The 21,232-nt window shown below is 40.2% G+C and overlaps 1 protein-coding gene across 2 annotated transcripts in view; it reads left to right on the forward strand.

The window, feature by feature from the left end:
- The window catches only part of AUH (AU RNA binding methylglutaconyl-CoA hydratase), a 193,701-nt gene that overhangs the window by 167,884 nt on the left and 4,585 nt on the right, over positions 1 to 21,232 (forward strand). For both annotated transcript variants that reach the window (XM_052644957.1, XM_052644956.1), the window contains exons 7-9: positions 13,050 to 13,237; positions 18,432 to 18,482; positions 19,670 to 19,717. In XM_052644957.1, coding sequence (XP_052500917.1) covers positions 13,050 to 13,237; positions 18,432 to 18,482; positions 19,670 to 19,717 — 287 coding nt within the window. The remainder of the gene's footprint in view (positions 1 to 13,049; positions 13,238 to 18,431; positions 18,483 to 19,669; positions 19,718 to 21,232) is intronic.

Here is a 21,232-nt window from a genome sequence, read left to right on the forward strand (position 1 = left end):
TTAATCAGTCTTAGACCTTGTGGTAAAAAGCAGCCTCTAAATGTTCATGCTGTGTGCAGTTTCTCTGTTCGTGAAGCCTGGGGCTATAAACTCTGTTCTGTCTAATAGAATATGGCAGAAGAGATGGGAAATCACCTCTTGGATAGGTTATTAGACATCTGTGGATTTCATCTTGTGCATTCTCTCTCTTGAAGTACTCAAGAGTCACCTGCCTTGTGAAGAAACAGCCCTGTGGAGTGACTCATGTAGAGGGGACCAAGGGAATCTCCCAACAACTATGTGAGTGAGCCTGGAAGCAGAGGACTGTGGCCTCAGAGGTACCCAGAGCCAGTCCTGGCCCATAGAATATATATCTGTTATTTCAAGCCACTGAGTTTTGAGATGATTTGCAGTGCACAAGAAATAACCGATACAGTCCTTATTTAATCATTAGAATTGGTGAAACTTGTTTTTTCTTAAATGCGGACTACCTGATTCATGCTTTACTGTATTCACCACCCATTTGGGTTAGGGAATGTTAACTGCACAATTGGTTTGTTTTCAGTGTTTTAAAAAACATCAAGCTGCTAAATTTTATTTTTTTCGTATTACATGATTTACCCAGTGAGGTAGACGTGAAACATTGTATTTTTAGTAAATATCACTGTATTAAAGAAAACTAATCAATAATTTTCTCTAAGGCTGTCATGTATACATATATGCATATGTTGTTGTTCAGTTGCGAAGTTGTGTCCAACACTTTGTGACCCCATGTATGAGATTGCAAGAGATAGTTTGATTGGTCTGATTTAAGTCATTTCCCTACCCGTTAGCTGTGCTAGGGTGGGAGAGAGGTATCCACAAAGGAAGACTCCAGTAACCACTTAGTGCTGCCAGGGAACCTAAGTTCAGAGCCCGCACAGCTACAAAGAGTGGTAGAGGAGCATGTTGTGCTGGTGGTGGACATGGGGTGGCTCAAAATGGACAAATCATTTTAAAAAGTAAGACACTTTGTTTCATGGAAGGCAGGAGAAGGCAGTGGCACCCCACTCCAGTACTCTTGCCTAGAAAATCCCATGGACGGAGGAGCCTGGTAGGCTGCAGTCCATGGGGTCGCTAAGAGTCGGACATGACTGAGCGACTTCACTTTTACTTTCATGCCTTGGAGAAGGAAATGGCAACCCACTCCCCTGTTCTTGCCTGGAGAATCCCAGGGATGACGGAGCCTGGTGGGCTGCTGTCTGTGGTCTATGGGGTCGCACAGAGTCGGACACGACTGAAGCAACTTAGCAGTAGCAGCAGCAGGAGAAGAAAGGGACGACAGAGGATGAGATGGTTGGACGGCATCACCGACTCAACGGACATGAGTTTGAGTTAAGCTCTGGGAAATGGTAAAGGACAGGGGAACCTGACATGCTGCAGTCCATGGCGTCGCAAAGAGTCAGACCCAACTGAGCCACTGAACACCAGCTTTGTTTCATGCAATATATAGCAATTATATTCTTCAGAAGTTAAAAAAAAGATACAGTTATGCTTTAGATATTTGTTGGGAAAAGTGTTTGCAAACACTTAAAAGTATAGTTTTGTTCTTAACCTGTCTAACAGAAAATTGGATATTAGTCAAGAAAACTTTCTATAATATTAATGAAGGCCTTATCACAAAGGTTTTAATTTGTTGCCAGGAAGCTTAATTTGCTCTTGAAGAAAAATGTTTGATGTCCAGTTTTTCTTTCTGTGCCCCAGGTCTCAGAAAGTTTTAAAGTTTGTCCTAAGTACTCCTTTAGTGCAAGCCAAGCAGAGCTCAAACGGATATATTTTAGATAGTTTCTGCTGGGATTTAGCCAGACTGTCAGGTTTTCCTTCACATGTATTCCTGTCTTATTTGTTCCTATATGTAAGTGTGTGTGTGTGTGTCTGTCTGTTGGTTTGTCTTATGTTTTCTCATTGTTTTAAAACATGCTAAAAAAAAGTAAAAAATCCCAGGAAATATGAAGTATTACAACACTCTAAACATTGGTCACAAATTGAAAAATAGTTGTTTTTATGCTTTTTGTATGATTGTGACATGATCTATTATGAGACCAGTAAACATGTCATGTTAGTTCACATAAAACACTTCTCTTCCATTGTAGAAGTGAGAGGAAGTCTGTTTTGTAAACATTTAGCCAAGATTTGTCAAGAAAACTCTTGCCTAAAGCCCTCTGACAGAGTTTCACAGTAATCAGTTGCAACAGACATTTTAATCCAAAGTTAACATTAAAAAATAATAATAATTTTGCTTATTTTTTTTGCTGTGCTGGATCTTCGTTTCTGTGTAGACTTCTCCAGTTGTGGCAAGTGGAGGCTGCTCTCTAGTTTCAGTGCATGGGCTTCCCATTGCTGTGGCTTCTCTTGTTGCAAAGCACAGGCTCTAGGATGTGTGGGCTTCTATAGTTCCAGCACGTGGGCTCAGTAATTGCAGCTCCCCAGTTCTAGAGCACAAGCTCAGTAGTTGTGGCACATAGGCTAAGTTGCTCCACAGGATGTGAGATCCTCCTGGATCAAGGATCAAATCTGTGTCTTCTGCATATTGGCGGGTGTATTCTTTACCACTGAGCCACCAGGGAACCCCCAATGTTAACATTTTATTGCAGTGTTTCCTTTACAATTCAAGGAAAATACAACCTTAAGTGGAGCTTTCTGTTTATGAGAGGGGATTTAGAAATAATCAAAAGGTGACACTTACTTCTTAATAGTCAGCAGTCACTTCTAATTATATCAACAAAATGCCCTTAACGCAGCATCTAGATAACTTTTAACTTAACGTATCTCAACAATGCCCTTTGTTAGCATGACTTCTTTCTTCATGAAATCGTAAGACAGGGAAATATAAACACTAACAGGTTTATATTTTAGTGAAACAAAAACAAAAACTTGAAATTTTCTACCTTATACATATTGCTAAGACATAATTTATAATACAAAACCATAAATTATGTTCAGTTATTTACATCAGTTCAGTTCAGTGCAGTTGCTCTGTCGTGTCTGACTCTTTGCAACCCCATGGACTGCAACACGCCAGACTTCCCTGTCCATCACCAACTTCTGGCTACATATTACATTATAATTAATTATGAAATATCAAATAAAAAGCTCGCTTTAAATTATTTAAATATGTGTTCAGTTCAGTTCAGTTGCTAAGTCGTGTCCCAACTCTTTACGACCCCTTGAATCGCAGCACTCCAGGCCTCCCTGTTCATCACCATCTCCCGGAGTTCACTCAGACTCACGTCCATCGAGTCCGTGATGCCATCCAGCCATCTCATCCTGGGTCGTCCCCTTCTCCTCCTGCCCCCAGTCCCTCCCAGGATCAGAGTCTTTTCCAATGAGTCAACTCTTTGCATGAGGTGGCCAAAGTACTGGAGTTTCAGCTTTAGCATCAGTCCTTCCAAGGAAATCCCAGGGCTGATCTCCTTCAGAATGGACTGGTTGGATCTCCTTGCAGTCCAAGGGACTCTCAAGAGTCTTCTCCAACACCACAGTTTAAAAGCATCAATTCTTCGGCGCTCAGCCTTCTTCACAGTCTCTCTCTCACATCCATACATGACCACTGGAAAAACCATAGCCTTGACTAGACAGACCTTAGTCGGCAAAGTAATGTCTCTGCTTTTGAATATACTATCTAGGTTGGTCATAACTTTTCTTCCAAGGAGTAAGCGTCTTTTAATTTCATGGCTGCAGTTACCATCTGCAGTGATTTTGGAGTCCCAGAAAATAAAGTCTGACACTGTTTCCTCTGTTTCCCCATCTACTTCCCATGAAGTGATGGGACTGGAGGCCATGATCTTCATTTTCTGAATGTTGAGCTTTAAGCCAACTTTTTCGCTCTCTTTCACTTTCATCAAGAGGCTTTTTAGCTCCTCTTCACTTTCTGCCCTAAGGGTGGTGTCATCTGCATAGCTGAGGTTATTGATATTTCTCCCGGCAATCTTGATTCCAGCTTGTGTTTCTTCCAGTCCAGCGTTTCTCATGATGTACTCTGCATATAAATTAAATAAGCAGGGTGACGATATACAGCCTTGACGTACTTCTTTTCCTATTTGGAACCAGTCTGATGTTCCATGTCCAGTTCTAACTATTGCTTCCTGACCTGCATATAGGTTTCTCAAGAGGCAGGTCAGGTGGTCTGGTATTCCCATCTCTTTCAGAATTTTCCACAGTTTATTGTGATCCAAGGGCTTCCCAGGTGGTGCAGTGATAAACGATGGGCCCGCATCATCAGTAATCACTCCATTCTGAATCTAGACTTCCTGCATCTCACTCTGCGACATCCTAACCTTTCAGATAGGGACCTTATTGAATCATCAAGTCTATGGGCAATTTCAGTGTCAGCCAAGTCCTTCCTCTCTTTACCCAACTTAGGTTTCATGGTCCTTTCTGATATGACAACTTACAAATGACCTTAACCGCCTTTGCACCAACCTCATAGAGGAACCTTATGTAAGAATTAAATGAGCTAATTAATTATGTGTGAAGTGCTTAGGATAGTTGACATGGTATTATTGCAGAGTCTGCTCAATACATGTCAACCATTGCTATTGCCTAGCACCTCGTCTCTTCTTAACATTTGTCTAGTGAAGTTCTAGCTTATCTACCTGCTCCATTTTTGCCCCCAAATGGCTAGGGGTTATTAGAAGAAACCATGCTAACCATCTCACAACCACAAATCTCAAATATGTAGTTAATTTTGCCGAGAAGTCGTGCCATTACTTTCCTATTGTGTTTGCTTTCTGCTGTCTAAAATGTATTTTCAGGTTTCTTTCCTTAATTCATCTACAGTTACAGACAGTTTTGGTACAAATAACAAGAACCTACACGTCAGGAAGCTTAAACAATAAGAAAATACCAGGTAAAATCATAAGAAGTCACAATAGGGAAGTCTCAGGATTGCTAGTTCAGCAGCTTAGTGACCTCTCTCGGCTGTGCAGTCTTTAGTTTGAAGATTCGGCCCTTGCTGGCTTCCATCACGGTTGCAAGGTGGCTGTCACTGCTCCAGGTGTCACATGTCGACATGGAAGCATCCTCGGAGAAAGCCTGTTTATTCCTGGGTGTCTTTATTTCAGTGAGGGAAGACTTTCCTAGAAGACCCCTGCAAACTTGACTCCCATGGAAGAAGGCTAGGGCAGTGGTGGGGGTGGGTGTCCAGCTGAGCATCACCTTCCTCCTGCATTTCTGCTATTCACTCATTTCAGTGGGCACTTCTCAGGGTTTTGCTCACTCCTCCTCAGCTCCTTTCTAGCTAAACAGTCTCCCGAGGGAGGTGGGAGGGGGGTTCATGTTTGGGAACACATGTAAGAATTAAAGATTTTAAAATTAATAAAATAAAAAACTAAAAAAATTAAAAATAAAAAATAAAGAAGTAAAAAAAAAAAAAACAAAAACAGTCTCCCTAAGTGATTATATCCAGGCCCCTGACCTTGAATGCCATCTGTATGATAGTGATTATTAAATAAACATTTGACTGTATATCTAATCACATGCTTGACTGCTCCATAACATGGCCAGAGTGCACCCCCTTTTTCCCAGTGTCAGTAAACACGTTTCATTCTAATTGCACTCTAGCCAGATATCTAAGCATTAGATTGATTTCCCTTTCCCCTACACCATTTTACTAGCAAGTTTGGACACTCACCCCAAATCCCTCCCCCATCCCTTCCTATGCTGCCCTGTATCAGTCCAAGCTGCCATTGTGTCTCACTTGGAGGACAGCAGTGGTCTCCACCTGGACACCCCACTTTGATCTTACCCCTATAATCTGTTCTCTACCAAGCTTGCAAAGGAGCTTTTAAAATGCAAATCGAATTACGTCACTTCCACTCAGAACCCTCCAGTGTCTTATATCACACATAGAATAAGATGTAAACCTCTACTATATCTATATAATGTGAACCTTGCCTGTCTAAATTCACTTCTGCCACTTCCCTCACCGTAGCTACAGTGGCCTCCTTCTCTTCCTCAAACATGCTAAGCTTGGCTTCCCCATAGAGTCTTTACATGGCTGATCTCATCACTGGTGTTCTGTCTGATCTTCATGTAGCTTCCCTGTTAGCATTCAGACATGGGCCTCATCTTTATCAAACAGGTCCTTCCCAACCACCCAAACTAAGTTAGTCATCTAATGACTTTGGCCACTTGATTGCATCAGTTCTTCGTCAGTTTTTTGGATTGAAGGCAGGAGGAAAAGTGGACAATAGAGGATGAGATGGTTAGATGGCATCAGTGACTCGATGGACATGAGTTTGAGCAAGCTCCGGGAGTTGGTGATGGACAGGGAATCCTGGCGTGCTGCAGTCTGTGGGGTTGCAAAGAGTCGGACACGACTGAGTGACTGAATTGAACTGAATGTTTATCTCAGTTTTTTCCCGCCTTAAATTCTCTTTGTAACACTCATCACAACCTCAGTTCTCTCTTGTCCTTGTTTAATTGCCCTTTTCTTTCCTTTTGTTCTCTAAGATGTAAGCTTTGTAACATCTGGGATGGTTTGTCTTATTCACTGCCATTTGTTCAGCACCTGGGACAGCATCTAGCACATATTTGATCACTTGACCAATAAATTAAGAGATTAAACAAATGGATTTTATTTGGGAAAAGTAGAACAAATAAACCCCCATTTAGCTCCATCTAACCATTTTTGAAGGAGAGAGAAAAACAAAAGTCCTACTGTGTCATTGTATCATTCGTGATGTTGGAAAGCACATAATAGAAATTGACTTTGGCTGCCGTATATGAAAAGGAAAATTTATTTTTATTTATCATCCATTCAGGACTCCTAGTCCTGAGAAGTAACATCCAGTGAGACCTGTCTTGGATGCCTGCTTTGCTATGCCAGGGCAGAGAGAAGAAGGGTCTGGTTTTCTTGGCCTCCATTGGAGGAATTCTCTACTGTCCCAGCCTGTATACAACTGGGGCAGGGGCTGGGGGCGGGGGGCGGAGACTGGGGGGTATTCTCCAACAGCAAGATCAGGGTTTTAATGGGAACAGTGGATGTTGGGCAGCCAAAACGTGACAGACGTTGAAAGCATTTGGGAATTTGTTCTGAAATTTCTCTCTGAGCCTGTTGGAGCCATGCCACAAGTCATATGAACATTTACCTACTTCCTCCATCTTCTTGACTCATAATGACCATAGCTTGTCCTCAGACCCAAATCTTCACTAGTGATTAATGTTCCTACACCACTATTTTCAGAAGATGCTCTCAGATGCTCTTTGGCTTTCTGTCACCCACACAGTAAGCAGGTCCAAGGGACCCTGGGCCTGCTCCCCTCGCACTGTGCTCCCGCCATTCTGGTCTTCCTGTGCTGCTCTGAGAGTCAGATGCAGTCCCTACAGGATCTGTGTGCTCTGCACCCCTTGATGCCCTTGATTCCTTCTGTTTTTGCCCTAGTGTCACCTCCTTGGCCATTCTATCTAAACTGTGCCCCCCAGGGATTTGTTCAGTTTACAGCTGTAGCTCCCTGCCTAGACTAGGAAGCTGGAGTAAGTACTTCAATGAGTGAACAAATGTGTAATTTTGGAAATGAGTTCCAGAAGAGAAATTCCAAAATGGTCCCAAGTAACAAGTATACAGCATTTGAGGTGCCTGTTGTAAAGTGGCACGTACTCATTTGGTTATGTAAATTATGTTGCCTATTAAAAATGAATCATCTCCTGCCTCTTGTTTTACAGCACTGGATCAACAGATCCCACTGAATCAAAGTCTCCTTGTTGACAGAGACAAAACAAAAAAGCCTTAGAAAACAACTGGCATTTTCTGAGCATGCCTACAATAGAAAGGGGAGGGTCACTGTCCACAATGCTCCCTCTTCTTCATGACATAGCAGTGTGGCTTTGGTATGCTATTTCTGCTTATTACTCTGATGGCCCTTCATGCAGATTCGTGGAACACAACAAAGCGCTTTTTCTGGTTGGTGATGAAGTGACTTAAGAATAGTTGTTTTTTGTGGAAGTAAAACATGCTCTAAATTTACTACCCTTGGGAAGGGTTAAATTACTTGTATTTTAGCAGGATTCTTGTGAGCTGTTGCATGGGTTCTCAGAAGCTCATGTTCCTATATCTCTTCCTATTTGGTAGTTCTGTGGGATACTTGCAAGAATGTCACATGAATGGCCAACCTCTTACCATGATTTCATAGTATTAACATTGTAACCCAGGAGACCTGAGGCTTCCCACTGCCTGGAGAGCTTCCCGGGAACACAGGCAGAAAGTGGCTTGAGAGGCTTTTACCTAGTGGCCAGCTCTTTTGTCTTCCTGTACTGTGCTCTTGAAAAATGATGTAGCACTTTTATTCCTGTTACCTATATGTTGCAGAACATTTTTGAAATACAGACAAGCAGAATGAATAAAAAAATGATCATTATCTATGAGCTGGTCCCACAGAGACAGCTTTCTGGATACATTTTAAATATGTATGTGCCTACTTAATATTATGCAGCTACTTATATATACCCCATGCATACCTTTTATTTTATAAAATAAAGCAAGCCATGAATTCATTTCATAAGTTGCTTTTTACTTTTTTACCACATAGTAGATAAGAATCAGGCAGAGGTAGGTTTGGATTCTGTTTCTACAACCTAGCTCTGTGACTCTGGGCAAGTTACCAAAACTCTTGTGAGTCTCAGAGCAGGGCCCAAAGGAGTCAGGGGTCAATGCTGGAAGCTCTTGGGATGGACAGTAGTGTAAGTCTGAATCAGTCTCAGACCTGTTTGATTTTGAAAATGTTAGGGCAGCAGTCAGAATGGAACTATTTTAATTCCACTGGGGATGACCCTATTTTTAGTTCTGATTAATTTCACCAGTCATTAAGACTATCTAGAGATGGCACTTTGTCATCTTGAACTCAAATCCCTATTGGAACTCAGCAGGTTGTGTGATCTGCTGAAGTAAGCCCAATATAAGAAAATCAACTGTCAGAAAAATATAACACACTTATCTTCGCTTTACCTCTGAGCTAATATTGGAGTTTAATATTCAGAATTAATGAAAGGTGAGTTGAAATAATTCTCTCTGGTACTCCATTCTGTATTTGGAACTTAACTCTGGTGCCTTTTCTTCCACACTGCATATCAGTGGCACATTCTCTCTCTCAGGTTGCAGGATGCAGTGATGCACTGAGCCTTGCTTTTCCAATGAGTTAATTGCTTTATTTCATAATAGAAAATAGCCTAAACAGAAGTACTTCCAAATTGGACTAGAATGTTGGCATCAAAGATTTTCTGTTTGGAGTAACTATTCCTGAGATATTTGTAGAAATCTGAAATTCCACATCAATCATGTTTAGTTTTCTGTGTAGTATTGGGCTGCAGTTCAGTCACTTCTATTTGTACAGCTCTTTGCTCACGCTATCAGTATTAGTTGACAGAGACAAACAAACAGGTCATATCATCTTTATAAAGGTTGAAATCACAAATTTTATATACTTGAGGGTAGTAAAGGGTCAGTTACCTTTAATTCCATAAAATAAAAATATGGTTCAAACTATCAGTCTTTGATTTCTGCCAACTGGATTGCAGCATATGAGAGTGGACCAGATGATTTCTTACCAAATAGGTTTCCTGAAGATTAAGTTTTGGTAAGCATGAGGAAGTCAAATCACATATTTTGTGTAACTATTTAAGCATATCCGTTTTGACACTTAGTGTTAGGGAAACTGGATTCCTACCTGCAAAAGAATGGAGTTGGACATTTATACTATATACAATAATTACCTCAAAATGAATCAGATACCTTAATGTAAGTAGTGAAAGCACAGCACTCTTAGAAGAAAACAGTGGAAAAACTTTTGACGTTGGATTTGGCAATTACTTCTTGGCCATGACATCAGAAGCAAAGACAACAAAAGAAAAAAATAAATTGAATTTCCACAAAATTAAAAATTTTGCCTGCCTCAAAGGATGCTATCAGCAGTGAAAAAGCAACCAATGAATTGGGAGAAAATATTTGCAAATCATGTGTCTGATAAGGGATTAATATCCAGACTTTATAAAGGACTCTTTGAACTCAACAATGACAGAACAACCCAGTTAAAAATGGGCAAAGGACCTAAATAGACTTTTCTCCAAGAAGATATACAAATGGTCAATAAGCACTTACAAAGATGCTCAAGTTACTAGTTGTTAGGAAAATGCAAATCAAAAGCCCAATGAGATATCAGTTTATACCCATTAAGAAGACTGCCATCAAAAAGCAAAATAACAAAGTGTTGGTAAGAAATGTGGAGAAATTGGAACACTTTTGCCAGGTTGGTGGGAATAGAAAATGGTGAAGTTGTTTTGAAAAAGTATGGCTGTTCATCAAAAATTAAACACAGACTTACTGTATTTTCCAGCAGTTCCGCTTGTGGACGTCTACTCAAACAAATTGAAAGCAGGGTCTTGAAGAGATGTTTGTACACACATATTCATACCAATATTATTTCTAATAGCCAAAAGGTGGAAGCAAGCCATATGTTCCTCAACTAATGGAAAATAAACAAAACATGTTCAGCAGAATGAATAAACAAAACATATTCAGCATTGTAAAGGAATGAAATTCTAACACATGCTACAGTATCAATGAACCTTGAAGACATTTTGCTAAGTGAAATAAGCCAGCCACAAAAGGACAAATACTGTATGACTGCACTTACATGAGGTTCCTAACGTAGATATCTTGTGATGTAAACCAAAAAGCCAAGTCTTGGATGCAGTGTTAGTTGTTGATGAGCCAAGTTGATGATTTTTCCTCAGCTCCTATGATGCGCTGTTTTCGGCAGACAGAAAGGTCTCTTCAGTACCAGGTGTCTCAGCCTCACATCATTTCCTCCAGCAGACAATTAAGTCTGCAAAAATTTCATCTAGCAAAGTTGAGAGTTTAGAGTTCTGTGCCATTCAGCTGTTTCATGAGGTTAGTTTTATGCTGTACCTTTGTTAAATTGTTACAAAATAATGTGATGAATGTGCTTAAGCTTTTTGGACTTGCAAAATACTGAGTTTCCATTGAATAAGAAGTGAACGCTAACAATGACCATTGAGGGTAACATGTTAATTTTGTTAAACTTTTCATAGAACACATGTTAAACTTTTCATAGAACACAACAAAGAGTCATTCTCTAATGTTGTGCTTATTATGAATACTATAGCTGTACGTTCTTAAGTCTCTTGAAAATCCTCCTCAGTTCCATGAGTAAATATAACTATCTGGGTTGTATTACTTGCATCTCTCTGTTCTGATCAGCTGCCATTAGAAATACCATAAACAACTTGTCTTTTTCCATGAAGTTTATGCAGTAAGTTCTCAGACCTACACTGAGCAACATGATTGTTTACAGTTGGATTTAAATTTGTCAGTGCTTCATTTTTCACACACATTTTTTGCCATGTCGCATAAAATACCTTTAAACTTACCATCTCTAGCTGCTTGGGGAGTGTAAGCAATAAGTAGCTGCAGTTTATAGAAGCAGTACTCTGTGCTATGCTGTACTTAGTCGCTCAGTCATGTCCGACTCTGCAACCCCATAGATTTTAGCCCGCCAGGCTTCTCTGTCCATGGGGATTCTCCAGGAAAGAATACTGGAGTGGGTTGCTGTGCCGTCTTTCAAGGGATCTTCCCAGCCCGTGATCAAACCCAGGTCTCCTGCATTGCAGGCAGATTCTTTACCAACTTAAGCCACCCGGGAAGCCTAAACTCATTTATGTTCAAAAACAATCCCTACAGAAAATGTCAGTCCTTTTGAGCTTTGTTTTTATTTCTTTTTTTAATAAATCACCTATATTTTCAAAACATGGTCATGGTTCTCAACATAGTTGTTTAATAATAGCATCATAAGCTTCCAATACCAGAGCGCTTTGTTTGCTAAACACATAGGAATATACTTAATTATTGAAGGGATTATATGTTTTCTTGAAACTTGCCTCTCATCCCCCCCCCCCCAACTTTTGATTGAGATGTGGATAAGAAATGATTTTACCTTCCTTTTAAAATCGCTTAAAGAAAATCAAAACCTCTCAGTGTACGTATTGGAGTCGTAGGAAGTGGTGGAGGCTGTGGCAGCTTGAGTGCATTGTATCTAAAAGGTGCAGCTGCAGTTAACTTCCAGGTTAAAACTAATTTTTATATGAAATCACCCACTCAGTTTGTAAATGTTGGCAACTAATGCAGAATAAACTTCATGGGCAAAGAGACACACAGTGAGCTCGCTCAGATGTGTGACCAACAGTTTTCTTTTTCTCCCTGGAACCTTCACAGTCAGCCTTTCCTCCGCCTCCCGGTCAGCCCAGCTGCCACTTCGAGGATAAGACTTAGGGATATGATTTAAAATTTGCAGCTATTTTCATCTTCCTGTTGGTAGAAATTAAAGCTACCAATAAGAATATGACCTGCTTGTGTTTAGCTTTCTATTTAATGAAATCGCAGTCTCCTCACTTAAAGATACTGGAATGAGCATGGATCTAATAGAACACTGCAACAGAGGATGATTAGCACTTGCCTTAAAAAAATAAAACTGTGGGACAAAGCCTGTTTTCATGAGCAATTATCTGTTTTTATTTTCATTAAATTAAAATTAGTTTACATTTCATTTACCGTAAATAAGTCTTTAAAAGTACACGAGTTGAATTTCTCAGAATTTGATGTTTTATCTAAACTGAAGGAGAAATGCCAAGCTTGGTGGACCTGTCATTCCTCTTAGTGAATGAGCTAAGGGAAAGGAGGCTGCCCCCAGCCCCCTCCACTACTGTGCATCTTTTGGTTCCTGACATAGTAATGATTATGGATTGGATTCAGGAACATGCCAACTATGTTGCCAGTGATGGACAGTGTCAGAATCACTTAATAGTGATACAAGATTCTTAAGTGATTTTAAGTTTTAATAATTTTACAAAGTAATGAAGAAATGAGATTAAATTTTGAACTCGTTTTCCAGTTACTTAATTTTAACATACAAACTTCTGGCCCTGGTTTGTTTTTACAGTAGAAGAAATGAAAACTTGAGATGTTAAAACGAAAGGGTGTCAAGTCATTGCACGCGTTTTCTGTCTCATCCACGCTGTAGGGGGAACGCAGCGACTGCCGCGTGCCATTGGGATGTCCCTGGCGAAAGAGCTCATCTTCTCTGCGCGTGTGCTTGATGGCCAAGAAGCCAAGTCAGTGGGCTTGATCAGCCATGTTCTAGAACAGAACCAGGAGGGGGACGCCGCCTACAGAAAAGCCTTGGACCTAGCAAGAGAGTTTTTACCTCAGGTATTTAACTACGTTTCTTTTTTTTTGCTCTTTGTTATAACCTTACAACAAATTGACAAAACCAGTGATCGTCTTACCTACCTATAATGTCCTTTGCTTGCTTTCCAAGTACAGAAGTGTACAGGTAGCTGTAAAACTAGAAATCGTATACTGGATTAATATTAAGAGCCTTCAGAGTTAAGATTTGAAGGTAATTTAAGGCCCTTACTGTAGCTGTACATTGATAATATATTACATGCGTGTTTATCACATGCAACAGAGATTCCCAGCAACTTAAGTTGTTTGCCAGCTAGTCCTCCTGACCTGAACTGTACACATGGGCTTTCACGCTGGATTGTCCCCAAACTGAAACACAAATAAATAAGGAGCCCACAGTCCATTATGTCAAGCGAGCTTTCATTGAGATCACTTAACTTGAGATAACCTGCTTAAATAGCACCAGTTTGTTTATCTTACTGTGTTTGTTTTCATGGTGATGGAGGCCTTGTTTTAACTCCTTTGTGCACAATCCACTTCTTCAGAAGTACACTTCAAATCTGGGAATCACTGCACGTTTACTCACAGATCTTAATCCTCGTGAGCAGTAGTATTAATAATAAACAGAGCGTCAAGGGACCTGTTTCAAGGGTCTCTTGGTTCTCTCACTCTTTCAGAAGTATTTTTCAAATAGTCCTTTGTTTGGAAATCATAGATTAAAGGATTTTTGCTAAGTAAACAATTAGTGATTTGTCTTTATTCCCAATGGATTGTAAAACTTTTATTGTCCCCTAACCAAGCAGAGGAGAAGGCAATGGCACCCCACTCCAGTACTCCTGCCTGGAAAATCACATGGATGGAGGAGCCTGGTAGGCTTCAGTCCATGGGGTCGTTAGGAGTGAGACATGGCTGAGCGACTTCACTTTCACTTTTCACTTTCATGCATTGGAGAAGGAAATGGCAACCCCACCCGGTGTTCTTGGCCTGGAGAATCCCAGGGACGAGGGAGCCTGGTGGGCTGCCATCTATGGGGTCGCACAGAGTCGGACACGACTGAAGCGACTCAGCAGTAGCAGCAGCAGAAACCAAGCAGAGACATTACTTTGCCAACAAAGGTCCGTCTAGTCAAGGCTGTGTTTTTTCCAATAGTCATGTATGGATGTGAGAGTTGGACTGTGAAGAAGGCTGAGCGCCGAAAAATTGATGCTTTTGAACTGTGGTGTTGGAGAAGACTCTTGAGAGTCCCTTGGACTGCAAGGAGATCCAATCAGTCCATTCTGAAGGAGATCAGCTCTGGGTGTTCTTTGGAAGGAATGATGCTAAAGCTGAAACTCCAGTACTTTGGCCACCTCCTGCGAAGAGTTGACTCATTGGATAAGACTCTGATGCTGGGAGGGATTGGGGGCAGGAGGAGAAGGGGACGACAGGATGAGATGGCTGGATGGCATCACCGACTCGATGTACATGAGTTTGAGTGAACTCTGGGAGTTGGTGATGGACAAGGAGGCCTGGCGTGCTGCGATTCATGGGGTCGCAGAGATTCAGACACGACTGAGCGACTGAACTGAACTGAACTGAACCATTTCTGGAGTCAAAATCACTTCCTCTCTAACGCAAACAGTATTTGTAACCTCTTTTGAGGCCATGAGTTCTTTTGGGAACTCTCATCATTCTCTAGAAAAATGCATGCACCCTTCACATTTGTTCGGGGTTCTGTATCCAGTTTCAGGAGGCATCCTTGGAGTTCTTTGTTGTGAGACAGAGCCCAGGTCTGCTGTGGCACACCTGTCCCCTGCAAGCTGTCAGATGAGGCCTCTCAATTGAGTTGGTTTCTAAAGCCACACTGCCTAGTGTTGGTGGTATTTCAGTCCTTCTCAATTAAGTAAACTCTTTCAGGGTGGGGCCCTTATATATGTTCATTCCCTGTATGAGGTATCGCAGAGCATTATACTCTGAATCGATAGCTAATACAAGACTTTCACTACTTTAAGAAAAGCTCTCACTGTAACTTTAGTATTAATGTTTCTTCAAAATGTTAAGGAAACATCTAGCTAAAGAGAGATTAGAGGTGTACACATATCAGGAGAAGTGATAGTTTAACTCCATACAGATTTAGCAACTTCCTCTAGCTTAAAACTTGAAGACCAGTGCACGTCTCAGTTGAAATAAAGCAGTGTTTTTAAGGAAGGTTTGGGCGTAATTCCAGTTCTGAGATTCACAGCCTCCCATGGTCCTTGGATGTGAGTGTTCAGCTCCCTGTTACAGATCTCCGCCAGGGTGGCGGGTGGCTCTTTAGCCCCTTGGTGCCTCTGTGGTTCCATTCTTTATCTCACTCCTGAGAACTGGCGCTCTCATATGCTATCTCGCTCGCGCACATGTGCGCTCTCTCTTTCTCTTTCTGTCTCTCTCAGTGCCCGCAGCTCACCCCACCCTAGAGCCTCCTCCTCCCCACCTCCAAACTGACATCTGGCTGCACCCTGCCATGTGGTAAACCAGGCTGTCCTCATCGTCCCTTTTATCTGAAGGACACCCCTCTGAGAACATTAATTGCTAACATTAGTTTTCCCCCAGCTGAAGGGAGATGTCAGATGACTTTGGAAAATGTGTAACTGTGAAACTATATGCACGTTACAAAACAGAATTTGAGGTGGAATAATCTTTATTTTTAAAGATCTTGTTACTAAATGATTAGTCTCTAAGTAATTAGGAAACTTCTAAACAATTAGGATATTTGCATGATTTCTGTATTTGTGTGTATCTACTTCTGTTTTTCTATCTGAGGGGGAAAATGGTTTGTATATATAGCAGAGACACTGGTTTCATATTTTAAAAGAGAAGCTAATTGAATAAGTGTCATATCTAATAGTGTTTTCATTTTCCTATTTCTCCGGTTTCCTAAACCTTACTGCCCAAAGTGTGGTCTTGTGTACTAGCAGTCCAGGCATCCCCTGGGAGCACGGCCCATCCCCGACCCCTGAATCAGTATCACCGTTTTAACAAGGGACCTGGGGACTTGTGTGCATGTGGAAGTCTGGCCAGCATTTGTCTGGGTCAGCTGGTGATAAAAGTGAAAGGATAAAATTCTCATTGAGAAAAGTACTCTGTTTGTTTTGTTTTATTTTGTTTTTTCATGAATTGTTGATCTTAAAAAGAAAACTAGCACATACAAATTACATTTGAAAGAATTCTATCTAAGATACTTGCGTACGTCTCAGAAAATTGCAGTGTCTTAAAATTTTTCAGCATATGATTTAGGAAGAGAATTTAGGTAGGTTAAAACTGATAGCCAAAAAAAAAAAAAAGAAAAAGGCATTTTTCATGCCATCATGCATTTACCATGCGTTTATGCACTTATTGGAGTCCTTTGTTGTGCCTCTTATTTAGAGCCTCTTGCATTTTAATTCGTTCGAAAGGTGCTTTAAACTATACCATTGAATTCTAATTCATCACTCATAACAATTTTCAGGAATTTAAAATGTGATCGAATAAATTCCATCTGGAGGACTGTGGTTTTCTAAGACAAAACCTTCTCACAGAGGACTCTCAGTTGTGACCCTCACACATCTTGAAGGACTCATTTGGACTTGAGGCTTTTGTGTAATGTGGGAGTACCGCCTGGAGGACATGTCTTTACTAGTACATCATCATTGTGATTAATTACTGATGCCCAGGGAAGAACGATACAGATCCACTACCTAAAACAGATGATATCTGCATTCCCATGTTAATCAAGACCGTCAGCCTCAATCTCTAGTCATGTCCGACTTGTTGTAACCCCATGGACTGCAGCATGCCAGGCTTCCCTGTCCATCACCAACTCCTGGAGCTGACTCAGACTCATGTCCATCAAGTCAGTGATGCCATCCAACCATCTCATCCTCTGTCGTCCCCTTCTCCTCCTGACTTCAGTCTTTCCCAGCACCTGGGTCTTTTCCAGTGAGTCAGTTCTTTGTATCAGGTGACCAAAGTATTGGAGCTTCAGCTTCAGCATCAGTCCTTCCGATGAATATTCAGGACTGATTTCCTTTAGGGTTGACTGGTTTGATCTCGTTGCAGTCCAGAGGACTCTCAAGAGTCTTCTCAAACACCATTTCAAAAGCATCAATTCTTCTGTGCTCAGCTTTCTTTGTAGTCCAACTCTCACATCCATACATGACCACTGGAAAAACCATAGCTTTGACTAGACGGATCTTTGTTGGCAAAGTAATGTCTCTGCTTTTCAATACGCTGTCTAGTTTGGTCGTAGGTTTTCTTCCAAGGAGCAAGTGTCTTTTAATTTCATGGCTACAGTCACCATCTGCTGTGATTTTGGAGCCTAAGAAAATAAAGTCTGTCGCTGTTTCCATTGTTTCCCCATCTATTTGTCATGAAGTGATGGGATCAGATGCCATGATCTTAGTTTTCTGAATGTTGAGTTTTAAACCAGATTAAACTTTCACTCTTTCACTTTCATCAAGAGGCTCTTTAGTTTCTCTTCACTTTCTGCCATAAGGGTGATGTCATCTGCATATCAGAAGTTGTTGATATTTCTTCCGGCAATCTTGATTCCAGTTTGTGCTTCATCCAGCCTGGCATTTCACATGATGTACTCTGCATATAAGTTAAATAAGCAGGGTGACAATATACAGCACAACCTTCTGTCAAACCACTGATGGATATGTGAATTGTACCAAACACTCTTACCTCCTTTTCTTTTTCCTACTTAACTTGTAGGAAGATTTGCTGAACAATGGAAAGCCCTCTGCTGGACACATGCCACCTGCTGACCTCCAAATATCTAGTGTGCTGTGCTGTGCTCTAGCATGCTGTGGGCTCTGCATCGTATGGTGGTGCAGTAGTTTGTTACAATTATGATTTATTACTAATTAAAAGCCTTGCTTGCGTGCTTAGTCACTCAGTTGTGTCCGACTCTTTGTGACCGTTTGGGCTGTAGCCATGGGAATTTTCAGGCAAGAATACTGGGGTAGGTTGGTGTTCTTCCTGTGGAAGATCTTCCCAGCCCAGTGATTAAGCCTGCATCTCCTACATCGCAGGTGATTCCCCATCAGGGAAGCCCAAAGGCCTTGGAAATCTCCTAAAATGAATTTTCCGTCAGTTGTCTTACAGCCATTGTTGCTTCTATACTATGGATCCAGCAAAGGGAATTTCTGAATTTGACTGAGATGTACAACATGATTTGCATAAATAATACTGAAAATATGTTTTGTTTGAATTTTAGGGACCTGTTGCAATGAGAGTGGCAAAATTAGCAATTAATCAAGGAATGGAGGTAAGTGTCCTAAGCTTTTTGTTGGAATAGGTAGTGGAGATTAACTTAAATGAACCATCATTTTTTCATATTCTAAAATATTTACTTTACTGCTGTGATTACTGAAAGCTATCGAGATGTTTTTTAGCTACATCAGTGATTTCATTCTGCTTATAGCTGTAGTTGATTCAGTATCATAATCACAGAATTCAGTAATTTCACTTGTGCCCTGCAGCATAAGACATGCTTATTATTTTTGCCATTGAGTTAATAGACTTATTGGCTAGTAGTTCATAGAAAACCAAAACAAAAGAGTATTCTGTGTATTCTCAGCACCATTATCATACTACCAAAAAAAAAAAAATGTTCTAAGGAGAGCTTCCTGTTCCAAAGCTCCTACTAAGCATGGAGACCATCTTTAACTTCTCCATGTGCTTCCTTCTTACATAGGGTTTCCCTTTGTAAACCCTGTAGGGAGCCCTGGGGTTACTCTGGAGATATAGTCCAAAGGAGTGGAGGCCTTAGAACAGGGGAGAGAGAAGCAGGCCAAGGGATCCATGCAGGCACCCATTTACTTTGGGCTTTGCATTATAGTAGTTGTATTTGGATAAATTATAGGAATTTTAAAAAAGATACTTCTTCCTTACAGCCCCAGAAGTGCTATATTTTCCTGGGCTTCATAGCAGTAAAACAGGGTTTAATTTTTTAGCAGTAAATACATTTAAAAAATTTTTAAAGGCATTTGATTGGGTTTTAAAAATTCTTTCCTTCTCCAGGAGGTATTTCTGACCCAGGGATTAAACCTGGGTCTCTTTCATTGCAAGCAAATTCTTTGCTATCTGAGCTGCCAGGCAATATATAGATATATCTTATGTACTTTGTAAAGACTTCACCTAGATTAAGTCATTTAATCTTCCAATAACCCCATTTGGTAGCTACTATAATTAGCTACTGGTTCAGATGCACCTCTCTGAGGCAAAAGAGCTTAAGTAACCTCTGTAAGCAAGGTTACACAGCTCGCATATAGTAGAGTCAGAATTTGAACCCAGGCAAACTAAGTTTCTTATGCTGGTCATACTTCTGATTTGCTGTATTACATCAAAGAATTCTGTTCTTTTGGAATAAAGTTGTTAAATTTGAATTTATTTTGATATACCATATTTTAAAAAAGTAATTCTTGCTAAAATGAGTTATATTTTTATTATCAGGTTGATTTAGTAACAGGATTAGCCATAGAAGAAGCATGTTATGCTCAGGTATGTGATAAAATCTCTATAATTCAGTGCAGATACCCCTTACCTTCTGTATAAGTCAGCTAAATTATATATCATGAGCAGATTCGACTCATGCTTATTACAAAATCATACAAATGGGTTGAAATTGTTTGTTTCTTTTCTTTAATTATCACCAGCTCTTGTGACTGATTCTGTTTCACTTAATGATGACTCCTGTCTACATACTTTAGAAAACCTTTGGAATAATTGTTAGTAGCATTTGTTCTGTAGGTGTGTCTCTGGCTCATGTTGTGTTTTCTGGGTGTGGTTTGAACCCTCATTCCAGAGCAGAGAGATGGGAGGAAGGCAGCTGTGACCATGTGCCTCTAGGGAATATCAGAGTTTGAGACTCACTGACTTTTCCTGATGTTCTGAACCTTTTCTCCTACCCACTGAAATTTTGTTCACTAATAATTACATACAGTTTTCTTTTTTATATACAAATTAATAGGGCATTTTGTAGAGGAACAAATCTTCCTTCCTCCCTTCCTTTCTTCTGACCTTTTTTTAAATGAAAGATAACATTTTGTTTTAGGGCATGTAAAGTGGCATAAGAGTTTTGTTCTGGGTTTTCTGAGAATCAGAAACTGTCAGCTTCCGTTTAAGCATGGCAGAATCATGAATTAGAAGCAAGAGCTACAGTGTTAACTGTGGTCTGTGTATATAAATTGCCACCCGTCATTGATGAACACATGCCATGAATGAACTAAATTACAAACCTCTTACAAGTGGACAACCTCAGAGTCTGAAGAAAAATTTTAAAAACATATTTGGCCACACCTTATCAAATGTAAAGGAACAGGAATCATACAAAGTAGTCTGTCAGACCACAGGGGAATTAAACTAAAACTCAGTAAAAGAAAGATAGATGGAACCTTACCTATTAATAGTGAGATTTACTCTTTTTAATAAGATTGAACAGTGAGCTTCTAAATGACGTGTGTCAAAGAGAAAGTTTCAAGAGGAATTAAGATATATTTTGAGCTAAATCAAAATGAAAATATAGCTTATCAAAATTTGTGGGAATACATAAAAAATAATGTTTAGAGAGAAATTTATAGCATTAAATGTGTATATTAGAAAAGAAAGTTCTGAAATCAGTTTATCAGAAATGCAAGAAAGGTTATTATTCCCGATCCTATCGACACTGAAAGGATAAAAGAATACTGTGAACTATGTGCGGCCACGAGTCTGATAACCTAGATGAAACAGACCAATTCCTTGAAAGATAAAATATACCAAAATTCATGCAAGGAAAAACAGATAATCTGAATAGTCCTGTGTTTTTTAAACAGATTAAATCAATAATTAATAAGCGTCTGAAATAGCACCAAGCCCAGATAGTTTTCACTTGTGAATTCTACCAAACATTTAATGAAGAAATGATACCAGTTATCTACAGTCTTTCCAGAAAATAGAAGCAGAGGGAGTATTTCCTAACTTATTCCATTAGGACAATGCATGTGTGCGTGCTGGCACTTAGGTCGTGTCCGACTC

Source organism: Budorcas taxicolor, chromosome 8, assembly GCF_023091745.1.
Source record: "Budorcas taxicolor isolate Tak-1 chromosome 8, Takin1.1, whole genome shotgun sequence".
Taxonomy (NCBI): Eukaryota; Metazoa; Chordata; class Mammalia; order Artiodactyla; family Bovidae; genus Budorcas; species Budorcas taxicolor.